This window comes from Microtus oregoni, unplaced genomic scaffold (genome assembly GCF_018167655.1).
Source record: "Microtus oregoni isolate MIOR12 unplaced genomic scaffold, Mior012 000024F_ref0000369, whole genome shotgun sequence".
NCBI classification, from domain to species: Eukaryota; Metazoa; Chordata; class Mammalia; order Rodentia; family Cricetidae; genus Microtus; species Microtus oregoni.
Genome location: NW_024543083.1, coordinates 19,649,239 through 19,664,363, shown reverse-complemented (window position 1 = coordinate 19,664,363; position 15,125 = coordinate 19,649,239). Strand labels below are relative to the sequence as shown.

Genomic DNA, 15,125 nt, shown 5'->3' with positions numbered 1-15,125 from the left:
GATATGCAAGATATTCATCAGTATTGCTATAGGATAGGGTCATTTCAGGTTCCCTATCCTCAGCTGCCCAAGGAACTAACTGGGGACCTTGGCTTGGGCATCTGGGAGCCACTCTAGGTTCAAGTCTCTTGCCAACTCTAAGGTGGCTCCCTTAACTAAGAATTGTGCTTCCGTGCTCCCCTATCCAACCTTCCTTTATCCCAATTCTCCTTTTTCCCCAAGTTCCCCCCATTCTCCCCTTCTCCCTTTACCCTCCCCATCTCCCCTTACCACCATCCCACCCCACCCCCAAGATCTCAATTTTCTCCCCGGCCATTTTGTCTACTTCCCATAGCCAAGAGGACAACTGTATGTTTTTCCTTTGGTTCACCTTCTTACTTAGCTTCTTTGGGATCACCAATTGTAGACTCCGTGACCCTTGTTTATGGCTAGAAACCAATTATGAGTGAGTACATCCCATATTCATCTTTTTGGGTCTGGGTTACCTCACTCAGGATAGTGTTTTCTATTTCCATCCATTTGCATGCAAAATTTGAGAAATCATTGTTTTTTACCGCAGCGTAGTGCTCTAGTGTGTATATATTCCATACTTTCTTCATCCATTCTTCCATTGAAGGGCATCTAGGTTGTTTCCAGGTTCTGGCTATTACAAATAATACTGCTATGAACATAGTTGAACAAATGCTCTTGTCATATGATCGGGCATCTCTTGGGTATATTCCCAGGAGTGGTATTGCTGGGTCCAGGGGTAGGTTGATCCCGAATTTCCTGAGAAACCGAAACACCGATTTCCAAAGTGGTTGCACAAGATTGCATTCCCATCAGCAATGGATGAGGGTACCCCTTCCTCCACAGCCTCTCCAGCAAATGCTATCATTGGAGTTTTTTATTTTAGCCATTCTGACAGGTGTAAGATGATATCTCAAAGTTGTTTTGATTTGCATTTCCCTGATTGCTAAGGAGGTTGAGCATGACCTTAAGTGTCTTTTGGCCATTTGAACTTCCTCTGCTGAGAATTCTCTGTTCAGTTCAGTGCCCCATTTTTAATTGGGTTAATTAGCATTTTAAAGTCTAGTTTCCTGAGTTCTCTATATATTTTGGAGATCAGACCTTTGTCTGTTGCGGGGTTGGTGAAGATCTTCTCCTAGTCAGTAGGTTGCCTTTTTGTCTTGGTGACAGTGTCCTTTGCTTTACAGAAGCTTCTCAGTTTTAGTAGGTCCCATTTATTCAATGTTGCCCTTAAAGTCTGTGCTGTTGGGGTTACACATAGGAAGCGATCTCCTGTGCCCATCTCCTGTAGGGTACTTCCCACTTTCTCTTCTATCAGGTTCAATGTGTTCTGACTGATAGTGAGGTCTTTAATCCATTTGGACTTGAGTTTTGTGCATGGTGATAGATATGGGTCTATTTTCATTCTTCTACAGGTTGACATCCAGTTATACCAGCACCATTTGTTAAAGATGCTTTCTTTCTTCCATTGTATACTTTTGGCTCCTTTATCAAAAATGAGGTGTTCATAGGTTTGTGGGTTAAAATTCGGGTCTTCTATACGATTCCATTGGTCGACTTCTCTGTTTTTATGCCAGTACCACACTGTTTTCATCACTGTAGCTCTGTAATAGAGTTTGAAGTCAGGGATGGTAATGCCTCCAGACAATCCTTTATTGTACAGGATTGTTTTGGCTATCCTGGGTTTTTTGTTTTTCCATATAAAGTTGATTATTGTCCTCTCCAGATCTGTGAAGAATTTTGATGGGACCCTGATGGGGATTGCATTGAATCTATAAATTGCCTTTGGTAGAATTGCCATTTTTACTATGTTGATCCTCCCAATCCAAGAGCAAGGGAGGTCCTTCCATTTTCTGGTATACTCCTCAGTTTCTTTCTTCAATGCCTTAAAGTTCTTGTCAAATAGATCTTTCACTTCCTTGGTTAGAGTTACCCCAAGATATTTTATGCTGTTTGTGGCGATCGTGAAAGGTGAAGCTTCTCTGATTTCCCTCTCTGCTTCCATATCCTTTGTGTATAAGAGGGCAACTGATTTTTTGGAGTTGATCTTGTATCCTGCCACATTACTAAAGCTGTTTATCAGCTGTAAAAGTTCTTTGGTGGAGTTTTGGGGGTCGCTTATGTACACTATCATATCATCTGCGAATAACGAAAGTTTAACTTCTTCCTTTCCAATTCGAATCCCCTTGATCCCCTTATGTTGTCTTATTGCTATTGCTAGAACTTCGAGTACTATATTGAAGAGGTATGGTGAGAGTGGACAGCCTTGTCGTGTTCCTGAGTTTAGTGGGATGGCTTTAAGTTTCTCTCCATTTAATTTGATGTTAGCTGTTGGCTTGCTGTATATAGCTTTTATTATATTTAGGTATGACCCTTGTATCCCTAATCTGTCCAATACTTTTATCATTAGATGCTGAAAAAGCATTTGACAAAATTCAACATCCCTTACATCAGATTTTTAAGGCAAAACATTTGCCACGTTTTTTGTTTAAAAAGAAAAATGAATGAAAACGATAAGATCTCAAGTTCAAATTTCTCCCTCTTTAAATCCATGAAGATATGCATACATGTACACACACACACACACACACACACACACACACACACTGCCTACTGAGGGTATGATTGGCTATTCTTGGTTGTCAGTTTGACTACAGCTGGGATTAACTAACACATTAGTGGCTGGGTATACTTGTGAGGGATATTTCTTATGTAAATCATTTGAGGTGGGAAGACCCGTTTTTAATCGCTATCTTTTGAGGTGGGAAGACCCACCTTTTATCTGGGTCACACCTTTTGCTGGCAGCCTGTATAAAGGACATGGGAGGAGGAAGCTCATGCTTTAGCCTGTTTGCTCTTGTTAGCAAATCCATTCATTCATGGCTTTAGAGCCTACTCTTTGGGATTCAGCTGTATCTGGAAGAAGAGCTGAGACACCTGGCCTGCTACATGACCAGCTACTGGATTCTTGGACCTTCCATTGGTCGACGGCCTTTGCTGGGCTAGCAGGACCAGGTCTATAAGTCATTCTAATAAATCTTTCTTGTATACACCTGTGTGTATGTGTGTGTGTGTGTGTGCATGTGCATGTGTGTGTGTGTGTTAGCACAAGGGTGGTTCCTCCACGCCGTGACAGGTTTCTCTAAAGGACTATTGGACAGAGCGTCAACTCTCATATAAAATATGAACTTCACTGACGAGCATGGGCCAGTACAGGGTCCTCAGACTTTACCATATACATCTCATAGCAGCTGTTAACAGGGACAGAGCTGACTGTGGCAACAGGGTTTGGGGACTCTGAGCTCTTGGCACCTTGGGATTAGCATCTCTGGAGACCTAAGGTGTTGTAGAAAGCAAAGTCTCTTTGTATGTTTTGAACGTTTGTGTTGGAAAAGAAGCTTTGCTGTCATGGCCTGTAATTAATTAACATGTAAACTTATGGAAATTGAGCTAAAATGCCATTTAACAAAATCCCTTCTCTTCTCCTAACCAGCCAGGATTTCCACATATATGCTGGAGAAGTCCAGACTTGTGGTGCAGCCTCCTGGTCAAGGCAGCTTTCTGATTTTCTCCTGGCTGATGGACGGGTTATCCACTGAAGAAAAATGCGGGCTTCACCTTGGTAACTTCTGTGCACACCGGTGAGTGGTCAAGGATTTTCCCACGTTTTTCCTGAAATTTTTGAGCACATCCTTGGTGTTCTTAACTCGCCTTCATATGTTTTTCGGAGGTGGAAGGGGAGGCTAAAGGGAGACAGCGGGCTACTGTTAGGGCAGGCCATCTGGATAGCCGGCTCTGATGGTGTGCTGAGTGCTGGGGAGGTTTCCCTTGCTGGCATCAACTTTTGTTTTCTGTTTTGCTGTGTCTCAGAGGGGAAGACAAAAACCTAGCATGTCTGTCAACATCCCAGTGCCTGTGGCTGTTTGGGGCACATTGTCTCATCTCTCATCTTCTGAAGGGTTGGTGTGAATAACAGTGTGAACAACCAGTATTCATTCGTAGCAGATGAGATTATGTGACAAAGAGAGGGATCACATCTTTCAACCAAGGGCAGATGCTCTTCATGGAAGGCAAAAGCTTTTCTTAAAACATGGGGCCATTGATGACCATAATGAACACGTGGGATCACCAAGATGCTCACCTGAGGAACGGTGTTCCGTGCACACCTTCCTGCCAGCCTCCAGCCTGAGCCCCACACAGCATTGGGCCGGATTAGGGTTTGGATGAGAATTTGAAGGGATAAGGGGTGAATGCTACCCAGAACAGACACTGCTGGGACACGGAATCTACAGCTCATCCCTGCTTCATTGTGCTGAATTCTCGGGCACGGTCTGCTGTGTGCCCGTGATGAATGAGTGCATAGTCACCAGAGCGAAGTGACGATAAATAAATCAGGACAGGTAGCAGATGACTGTTTCAGAGGGAGAACCGGGGGGACACTGCTGGACAGAGTCCTAAGGAGCCCATGCAGGGACTTGGGGACAGTATCCTGGACAATTGAGAAATGTGGGGAGCTTACAGAGGAAGGGTTAGGGTTGAGGAAAAGCAGGAAGACCAAGGCATGTGGTTAGAGTTCAGGGAGGGAGGGAAGGAGGGTGACGCTGGCTTCGTGGACAGGCCGCAGCAGAAATGTGTCTCTCTGAAGAGGGGCTGCAGTGCCCAGGCGGCTGTCTCTGTGAGGAACCCCAGCAGGATATTCAGTGCCCTGGAACAAATCAGGCATCTTATTAATATGCATTATGAATAGCTAACGGGTGCTCAACACCATTTTCAATAAAAAATCCCCACGACTGCTCCAGTTACATAAAGATATCAGTGGGAGGCTGTGCACGAGGGTCGCTCACCTGGAATTTATAGCATTTAACAAGAAAACACGCCATTTACCAGCTGGATAGATCTTGCGCCGATTACAGTACCTTCGAGACTTCTGTGGGTCTTGCTGAGTTTGCCATACTAGCAAAACTGGGTTTTCTGACTAGCAATATTGGTGGTGCTGGAAGAATTTTATATTCCTTTGATGTTTGAATTTGGGGTGGGGTCTAATCCTAGCTCATTCCTTGTGACAATCAGACCCCACTCTGTTTGGAGGTTGGTCAGTATCCGGTCAGATCTGGATTGGATCACTAACTTTCTAAATGCCAATAAACCAGACCTTTCATGTCTGGAAGCTTCCTTTAGGAGTCCACTCCTTAGCAATGGTCTATCAGAAAAGGATGTCCTGCTAGGAACTATCCTTACCCTGTAGTCTGCAGAACTTACTGACCCGTCTTATATTGAGCAAGGCACATCTGAATTCTCTCTCTCTCTCTCTCTCTCTCTCTCTCTCTCACGCGCACGCACGCACGCACACACACACACACACACACACACACACACACACACACACGTGGGGTGCTGATGAAGTACACTGAGTCTTAACCACTACAGACCCTCACAGCCTGCAGCCTGCAACCTGCCCTATCTCTTCCTCCTACGCTGCAGCTCATTCCCTATGGGAAGCAACAAAAGGTGCATACAGCACTTCAGGACCTGCAGGACTCTTGCACATAGCATGCTTTCCGAAACTACTTCAGAGGGCGGACAGTGTCTTCAGATCCCGGCAGCCAGGTGCACCTTTAACTTCAGCTGTGCTTAGGTGGTGAAGTTTCCTAAGCCCCACACAAATATGTAGAGACCCCGTGCCAGTAGTGAAATCCCCGTACACACATCTCTGCGTGCAGCCCAGGAAGGTTCCCAAGAACACAGCACGCTCACTAACTGCAGCTCCTGAGAACACAGCACACTGCAGAGCTCACTTGGGGCAGGAGAAGGCACCCATCCTTCTAGGGCATCAAAGCAGCCTTACAAGCACCTGGAAGAATTTTATATGCCTTGGATGTTTGAATTTGGGTTGAGGTCTAATCCTGGCTCGATGTGTGTTATTATTAGAAGCCATACTTGTGCAGTATCTCTGCTAGGATTCGGCCCGTGGGACTGAGGTTAGAAAGAATACATGCACCAAGAATCCCACAAGAGGGCACACTCTCCACAGCCAGAACAGCCAACCAACAGCAAACAAAAACTTCATTCTTTTTTTGTTTACAGTTTCTTCTGTGCTTTTCTTTTCTTGGCCGCTATCTCTTATTTAAGTAGTATCTCCTCTTTTTCTTTTTGTACATACTATGTCATATCTGAGAGATAAATATAAGTTAGACTCCTGCAGATTAAAATGATGAAAACTAATGAAAGCAGCTGTATGCAGTAATTGCTTGCCTTTAACTACTTTAAATTGCTCGTGGGTTTAGCCCCAGGAAAGTTAGGCTTTTAACCCTGAGGAAGAGACTTTTGCCCTCCCTCCCCGCTGACTGATCACGGGGAGGATTGTGGGTTGCTTCCTAATGCTGCCAAGGCCACACTGGGAGCTGTGCTGAGGAACAATCATTTGATGGAGAAAGCAGGTGCCCCGGTCCTCACCTCCTCTGAGAGAAAGAGAGCTGAGTCACTGAGGTTTGAACTTGAGGTGGCTGCAGACACCTGTCACTGGAGAGAGAGCTGAGCAATTAACTCCCAGGAGAATGTGCTCTCTGCTGAGTGGTTATCAGGGGTGCTGAGCCGAATCTGAAGGCATTTCATGGATTTTTTTTTTTTTTTTTTTTTTGCGTGTGTCAGGTAAAGAAAAACTTCAGTGTCATTTAAAGGTGACGCTCCATGATCTCCTGGCTCACAAACTTCTGTTCAGTCGCAGTTTTAGGGAAAGGAAAACTGATGGTCTGTGAGACCTATGCCTGAAAGCCACGCCATTCCCATTGCAGCTTTGTGTTGTAGCTTTTTACTTAAATATTATTCTGGAGGTTGTATCAGAAGGCTTTGTGAGACACACCACCCGCAATGTCAATGTATGGGAATTCTGAACAAGTGTCCTTGCGTGTGTTACGTGAACGTGTCTCACACAGTGAGATTTCTGCATAAGCTGTACATGGATGAGCGCATTGCATATGGAGGCAGCGATCCCGTGCTCTTGGCTCTGCCGCCGACAGCAGATGCTGTTGAGATAATATGAGCCACCTTTGATGGAGGGCTTCCTACGGGGCGCTGTTCACTCTCAGTGACTGGAATCACCCTGGATGCCGAGTCAGCCAGCCAGCAGGGCGAAGCTGCTATGGGCATGCCAGGCTTCCCAGTTCTCAATTATTCGCATCAGAGTCTGCTGCATGACTCTGGGTGGTAATACTCCACAATATCTCAGACGCTTTGTTCAACCATGGGAAGAGAATCAACTTCTTAACTCTTCTCCCACTATGGCGTTTTGACAGTGGTAAACACTGTTCAGATATGAGGGTGAACTCACATAATAAACTGGGGTCAAAGGGATCATGCAAGGGGGTCAGACATATGTCTTATTATCAAAAATGGAATTCCTGGTGAGATTTCCAGGAAAAATCATATTTAATCAGAACTGGAGAAATGACACATGTGCTTAGCATATAAGCATACTTCTGTATGATTTTATCATTCTTACTTAAAGCACATTTGTATAAAAATAGTGAACTCAGTGGGTTTCAACAAAACAGAGTGCTTGAAGCTGAGAGAGAAAAGTGTTGGGGGAGTAGAGAAGAAACCATACGGTCGGATTTGATCAAAACATCATATGCATGTCCACAAAGGCCAGGCTGCGGGGCTCTGAGAGAGGACTGTTGGCCTATCCTCCAGGTCCCTCCACCGCTGACTCTATGTTACTGATACTTTACTAAGTGAGAAAGATAAGCCCGCTGAATCCTATTACGCATGTGTGTTCCAGTCGTGGAAAGAGAAAGTCATTCTTGGGTCAGAACATGGCTCAATACTAATCTTGCTTTCCCCATCAGTGAACTCACTGGGCTTGGCATGCATTAGCTGTGAATTTTGAGTACATGGGGATCTGTCTAAACTACTTACTCATTGCCCCCAAATCCAGAACTTTCTGAAAACCAAACATTTACTTATGATTTATGTGGCGATGAAAATCTAGGCCCAGCCCCAACTTGCTCATCAGCACCCAGTAAACTGACCTGAGACCCAGGTGGCTTAGATTTTGTGGGTCTGTCTGGGAATGCTCCTGACCTTCTACTCAGGATTAAACTCTGGGATTAGAGGATACTGCCCCAAATCTACCAGGGATAAAAACGCCACTTTAAAACCCTTTTAAAATGTGAATTCCAGAATGAGCTTTGCCTTAGCAGTGAAGCAGAGGGCTGATGTAGCAGTGCGGTGTGGGTTTGACCAGGGTCGGGACTAGCTTTCTCACTATGTTCAAGATGCCTGTGACTTCACAGGACCCCGGCGTGGCCCTGGCTGGTGGATGGAGCTCAGCAGATCCGATGTGCCTCTCAACAGGAGGCTCCTGCTTCCTCCTGTCCTCATCTCTCAATCTCTGCGCTCTCTCTCTCCTTATTTCTTAGAAGTACAGATCTATATCATTGTCTACAAATTATGGGATAATAGAGGGACCCAGATAGAATGGACATTCAGTTTGCTCTATTGGTCATTGTGACTGGGTACATAGATCGAGATTTGGGCAATTGAGAAGGGCAAGGGCATGGCTGCTGGATGGCCCCACTGAAATTTCACAGGTTTGTGTTCATAGCTTGTGTGTGTATGTGTGTGTATTTGGTTTCTTGGGACAGGGTCTCTCTGTGGAGACCCACCCCCTTGCCTCTTCCTCCCAAGTGCTGGGATTAAAGCGCCACCACTGCCCTGCTTGGAGACAATATTTTTAGGAAAAGATTATAAATTAACAGATAGAATTTTCAGATATACAGAAGGATTGGATTCCAGTACGTTCCTGTGTGGCTGCCCCACTGTGATCCTATGCAGGGATAGGCCCAGGACTGAATCTAGGGTCAGAGCTCTGAATGTCCCTATCAAGCTGATGAATGACAATACTTGAGTTACTAAAGTCCAAGTGTATGTTTTGATGACAATCAACATGGAGAAGCTGTTGAGAGGAAGTGGAAAGGCCGGTGCCCGCAGGGGGCTGGGTCAGAACCCTCAGCAAGTCCCTCTGAACCTGCTGCTGGTCCCTGGTCCATTCCCATCAGGCCACACGAGCAATGTCACATTCAGCAGAATAACAACAACAAAATGAAAGTAGATAGGAATTACACACTCATGTAAGAATGTCTGCTCACATTCCCTGGGGTCAAACTTTGTCTGAGGGGTTTAAAATATATTGTCTTCCTGTGCCAGCCAGTGTAGAGAAAAAAAATGAAGATTTTCCTTAAGTCTGATTTGTTTAATTACAATGAGGAGGAGTTTGTCAGCTCAGCTGGAAGCGGGGAGGGGGTCTTAGTACTTCGTGTTTTCGAGGATTCCCTCGGGCTCTCACAGAACATGTGCGTCATAGACTTGGGTTCTATAGCGTCCTGGGACCAGGTTGGTGTGTTTACACGTGTGCATGTAAAACTAAAGTCACCTACTTCAAAGTCAGCAGTTACAGCTTTCGCCTTGTCAGTCTGTGGCTGGACCTGGGGTCTTGAGACTGAAATTAACAAACCCACTGTGGTTCAGACTGCGTTGACATAGGCTCAGCACACATCTATTCCAGATGTATCCGGCAGGAGGCCAGCTCTCCTAAGCTGCAGACAAATGCCACTCGGCATGCTTGGTGGCACACAGGGAGTGTGAGAACTTACAAACACTCACCTACCGGAAGCACAGAACTCTGAGTGTTACTTTTCTGTCACATTCAGTGTGGTGCCTCCATGACCTAAGGCAACAATGTAACTATGCCTAAGAACTGAAAGAGGAGGATGGAGCCAGGCAAAATCCCTACAGAGAGGATGGAAAGGGTCATGAAGTCCCACCCCTAACTGAGGAGCTACTGGCAGCTGGTGGCCGCTGGAGGAGGGAGGGTCAGTTTTGTTCAAGGATACAATCCATGAGAAGCTACCTATGTTCCAGGGGGTGTTCCTATCCCTGCGCATATACAAACATAGTGATAAAACACCACCACCAAAGTATCTTATAGAAGGGTTTATTTCAGCGTGTGATTCCTGAGGGATAAGAGTCCCTCGCCATCATGGCTTGGGAACATGGCAACAAGCAGGCACGGTGGCTGCGAACCAGCAAAGCAAGCTGAGGGTCCCTGTCCTAAACTACAAGCCCAGAAAAGAGAGCTCTCTTTGAGAAACCTCAACTCCGGCCCAACTGTGCGCTGAAACAGCACCTGGGGACCAAGTGTTCAAGTGCCCAAGACTGTGGGGACATGTCACTCAGCCACCACAGTGAACTCAGTGGGCTCTAAACACACAGAACTCATAAAATCGGGAGAGAAAAGTTGTGGAGGCAGCAGGGAGGAATTGTGTGTATGTGGGGGGGGGGGGGAATGACTCTCATCCACACAGGAAGATGGCCAGGTTTTGTGGCTCTGAGGGAGGCCCCTCCAGCTACTGACCTGTGGCAGCTTTAGTGGGGGTGGATTTTGTTCAGATCAATGGTTTGCTAAGAAGGTAAACCCACTCAGTCCTAGAAAACTACCTTCCAATTGTGACAGCCACGCTTGGAAGCAGCACCAGGCATGAGGACCACTCATACAGAAGGTGACGCCTGCAACAGTGGAGACAAATATTACCTTAGTGCCCTGGTCGGCCTGCCCCTCTCAGAAAACCCACCTTTGCCAACCTTAGTGCCCTGGTCGGCCTGCCCCTCTCAGAAAACCCACCTTTGCCAACCTTAGTGCCCTGGTGGGAATGCCCCATTCAGAGAAGCAGGGCGGCTCGGGAAGACAGTGAAGAGATTAAAGTGGAACATAGACCTCAGGAAGCTGTAGAGTCATCGGAATCTGCAAGGAGACAGCTGGCTAGGTGACAGCAGTGGCTGGCAGTCCAGCTGCTAGGAAAAGACCTCTGCAGAGTTGCAGGTAGTGGGTGGATAGTGCAAGGCCCTGGGGTCTCCTTGGCTGGGTGGTGCTACCCCACAGTGAGGCTGGCAGGTGAGAGGAACCTGAACCCACAGTCCACACAGGCTTGCCACCCCGCCTCTGCAAGCCTCCCTCTTGTGTCTCTCCAAATATGCCAGGCACCTTGGCCGAGGTGCAGTGCCCACAGCCTTTTCTGTATGCTTTCCCTCAGGGCTGGCAATTGCGGGATTCAGGTGGAGCGTTTTGCCATACCTGCTCTTTTCAGTCTTGCTGTTGCTTCTGTTAAACTCGTCGGTGGGCGTCCATGTGCATGACTGTGTGTTTACGTAATCTGTTCTCTGCAAGATCTCCCCCAGCCGGTAGGTTGTCCAGGCTGCGGGACCTACGTAGATAACTGTCACACAGGCATGCTTGTCATCTGCCAAATGTTTACCTGGTTGTGACAGTGACTTTTCTTTGGCTATTGAGATTTCCAGGCCACAGGAAGCTCACGGAGTCTCACAGGCTATCACAAGCCTCTGCACTCGCCCCCACGGTTTGGGATGTATTTTAATGCAATCAATAATCGTATTGTTTACACAGGGCATTGGCTCGGGTAGGAGGTGTGCCTGTTCCAACTGGGCCAGAGGTTTACCACACTCAAGATGTGCAGAGGGTCCTGGGGAGTTATGATGGGTTTTATGTAAAAATAAAGAAGCGATCTCATTGGTGTATATATTTCCTTCCCGTTTTAATCAATGATTAAATTCATACCAAAGAGATTTTTTTGAGAAATTTCTTATGATTTATGATAAAATGCTTGTCTTGTATACTTGCTTGTATACCTCTGTAAATACTCAGGGTTGCACCAAAGGTTCCTGGCTGAGGGGGTAATGAATAAAAAGGATAAGAAGCCCCACTCTGGAGACTCATTGGTTCACGTGGCCACACAGAAGAACAAGCATGGCAGTTCCTAAAGCTGTCCTCAGACAGGACTGAGTGGTGCCTTCTGCACGGTATGGTCTCTTCCTGCGAGGGTGTTTTTTCCACGCTGAAGGATAAAGCCTGCATTGTGTAGTCATCCTGGGGAGTCGGGGCTCCCTCTGCAGAGCAGCCTCCATCTGGAGCAGTGTCCTCAGCTCTGGAGAGTGAACAGCTTAGCATTGTCCTCTCTTGTAAACTGTACACCCGTGGGACTCAGTTTCCAAGTTGCCAGGATAGCAAAGCTCGAAGCCAGTGCTTTAGGCATTGGGACTCTCTAAAGGTGCCCGTTGGCATCTCTGTCTGTCCCTCTTCAAGCTGGTCCCCCGCTGGCCAGCCACAGCAGCCGTGCGATAGCTGCCCCTCACCTTTTAACTCTCTAGTCTTGTTTGGTGAATGAGCAGAACACCTTCCCCTTGTCTTTGTCTGAGCCTAGCTGTGTGCCTGCTGCTCTCTGTGGCCACCCCTGACGTGTCTGTCACTGCTGCTCCTTCACCTTCTGAACATAGAGGTACAGTGTGCTAGCATGCACCGAGACATTCACTGTGGCCATGTGTGGTCTGCTTGGCTCCTCCCGGCATCACACATAAGACTCAGAACCCTGACCTAGCTCCGCCATCAGTGCCACACAGTGAGTGTAAAAGAGAAGGGCAGAACAAGCAAACTCACACCGTTCTGCATGCATATGTCAATGTCTAGCTTACCACCGGGGCCTGGAGTTTTAAAAGCAGATGCCGTTGGAAGCAGCCCCTCCCCAGGTGCACCCAGTTTAACCAAATCTGGAAGATGTGGGCTTTGCCTTGGGCTTCTCCCTCGTCCCCGGTACCCTCAAGACGATGCCATACTTTTTCGTTCTCTGTCTCCTCCCTGAATTATCTTTGATGTTTTCACCTCTGTTCATGCTGTACTTCCCTCTGGGAAATTTCCATAGTGCTACCCCGTGGTTCATCCCTCCCTGAGCTGATGCTTGATTCATGTCCTGAATATTCATCTCAGTGACTTCCACCTCTGAGAAAAGTCTGCTTTTCTCTCAAATATTGTTCCTTGTCCCCTTTCTTCTATCCCCAGTCCATTTTACTTCTACCGGAGTCTAAAACATGGTTTTTGTATAGTCTATGGCCTGCCATCTTATGTGAAACACTATGGTTGCTTGGTATCTTTGCCACGGGTTGCTCAAAGAGGTTGTTCTGTAACCTGTCACTTAGGGTGTGACATGGTATGATGGTTGGTTTTCATTTTTAATTTGCCGCAATTTAGAATCAACTGGAAAGGAAGTCTCGATGTGATAGTGAAGGAGACTGGCTTGTGGGCATATCTGTGACAGCGTTGGAAGACCCAGGTCACTATAGGCAGCACCATTCCCTAGGCTAGTGATCCCAGACTGTGTGATTGTAGAGTGTGAGCTGAGCCCTAGCATGTATGGATTCATTCTCTCTGCTCCTAACTGTGGGTGTGTTGCAACTAGCTACTTCAGTTCCCGCCTTGCCTGCCCCTCAGTGAAAGCAACCTGAAATGGAGCCAAGATATGATATTCATAAGTACTTAGCTGGGACTTGCATGGCCTATGCAAAGGGTGAGGTTTCCAGAGTTTTCCATTGGTCGGTCAGCCCTCCAGACCCTTTCATGCCAACCCTTGGCTTAGAATCAGTAGCATGCCACTTAAGCCTTGACTCCTCTGGGGGCGGATGTCGATGTAGCCATCTCTGCCACCTGCCTGGTATCACGGCAGGGCTTTCCCAGAGCACTGAGACCCCAGCACCTTGGCTGGGTATCATGGCAGGGCTTTCCCAGAGCACTGAGACCCCAGCACCTTGGCTGGGTATCATGGCAGGGCTTTCCCAGAGCACTGAGACCTCTGCCACCTGCCTGGTATCACGGCAGGGCTTTCCCAGAGCAGTGAGACCCCAGCACCTGGGTATCACGGCAGGGCTTTCCCAGAGCACTGAGACCCCAGCACCTTGGCTGAGTATCACGGCAGGGCTTTCCCAGAGCACTGAGACCCCGGCACCTTGGCTGGGTATCACGGCAGGGCTTTCTCAGAGCACTGAGACCCCCGCACCTGCCTGGGTATCACGGCAGGGCTTTCCCAGAGCACTGAGACCCCAGCACCTTGGCTGTAACCCTGATGCATCTCTAGGCTAGTGGCATGCTCCTTCCCCCACACGACCGTTCGAGGCAGAACCTTTGGATACAGAATAAGAAGAGCCTGTGCTCACTCGAGAATAGGCAGGGCCTCGTTGGACACGAAGTGATCCCTCATGTCCATCGATTCCTGCCCCCTCTCTAAAAGCCATAGTCACAGGTGAGCTGGCCCACAGTGTCTCTGAGCTGAAAAACAAGGCATTCTGGGGTAATGCCCTTCCCGGTGAAAGAAATGAACAGATTCTCTTCCTAATTATACATTCTAAGTGGGCAATGGTCTTGGGTTGTTCTAACTTGCCTGGATTGCCTGTTAAGACTGATGGAATATCTGTGAGTCTCTGTGCGCACTCGATCATTAGTAACAGGGACGTAAGCTGCAGGTAAGTGTCCCGTGTCAGCCCACGGCATGGACCTCACTACATTTCACTCCAACACCACGTTTGTCAAATTTTCACAGTGTCTCTACGCGTCTGCGAAGCATCCCTGGAAGTGCCTGAGGCGGAGACCTTCAGCTTGTGAATAGATTCACCTGGCGTGTCCAAGGGAAATAACACGCTTACAATGTTTACAGAAGGCCCTAGGTGGCACCGCCCACAGTTCCACCACCTGCCCCAGCTGACCCATCCCGTGTGTGATTTGCGTAACTTCTATGTGTCACACCCAGGCCAGACTGCTTTGTCCCAAGCACGCTGTGACAGCTCACCTGCTCAGACATTCCGTGGTAAACAGAACTGCGTGCAATCATGACTTGGGTATGTTTCTTAATTGTCCTTTCGCCCCCTTGTTACGGCCTCCTAGCTGTCTCCTGTCAGCTCAGTAAAAGAATGCCCGTGTTTTCACTGTGTACTCTAGCCATGAAATTGCTGCTCGCTTGTGAGTCTGAACAGTCAATTAAAAACAGGGTGTGAGCACTGCAGGCAGCAGCACTGCAGGCAGCAGCGGGGAAGGCGCCGGGTGACTGAGAGGAGAAAGTGACACTGAAGAAGGCAAGGGAACCGGGAAGCTTTAACGTTAATTAAATGAGGAGGTTGCTCAGGAATAAGAAAACAGAGTAAGAAGCTCGCGCTTTAAGCTGTGAGAGCACAGCTACAGTGAGCACTGATGTCTGACTCTACACCTGGCCATCTCCCTCTTTTCT

The 15,125-nt window shown here is 47.5% G+C and overlaps 1 protein-coding gene across 2 annotated transcripts in view; it reads left to right on the top strand.

Annotated features, from left to right (window-relative positions):
• The window catches only part of Myo16 (myosin XVI), a 427,263-nt gene that overhangs the window by 215,943 nt on the left and 196,195 nt on the right, over positions 1–15,125 (top strand). For both annotated transcript variants that reach the window (XM_041673988.1, XM_041673987.1), the window contains exon 16: positions 3,503–3,650. In XM_041673988.1, coding sequence (XP_041529922.1) covers positions 3,503–3,650 — 148 coding nt within the window. The remainder of the gene's footprint in view (positions 1–3,502; positions 3,651–15,125) is intronic.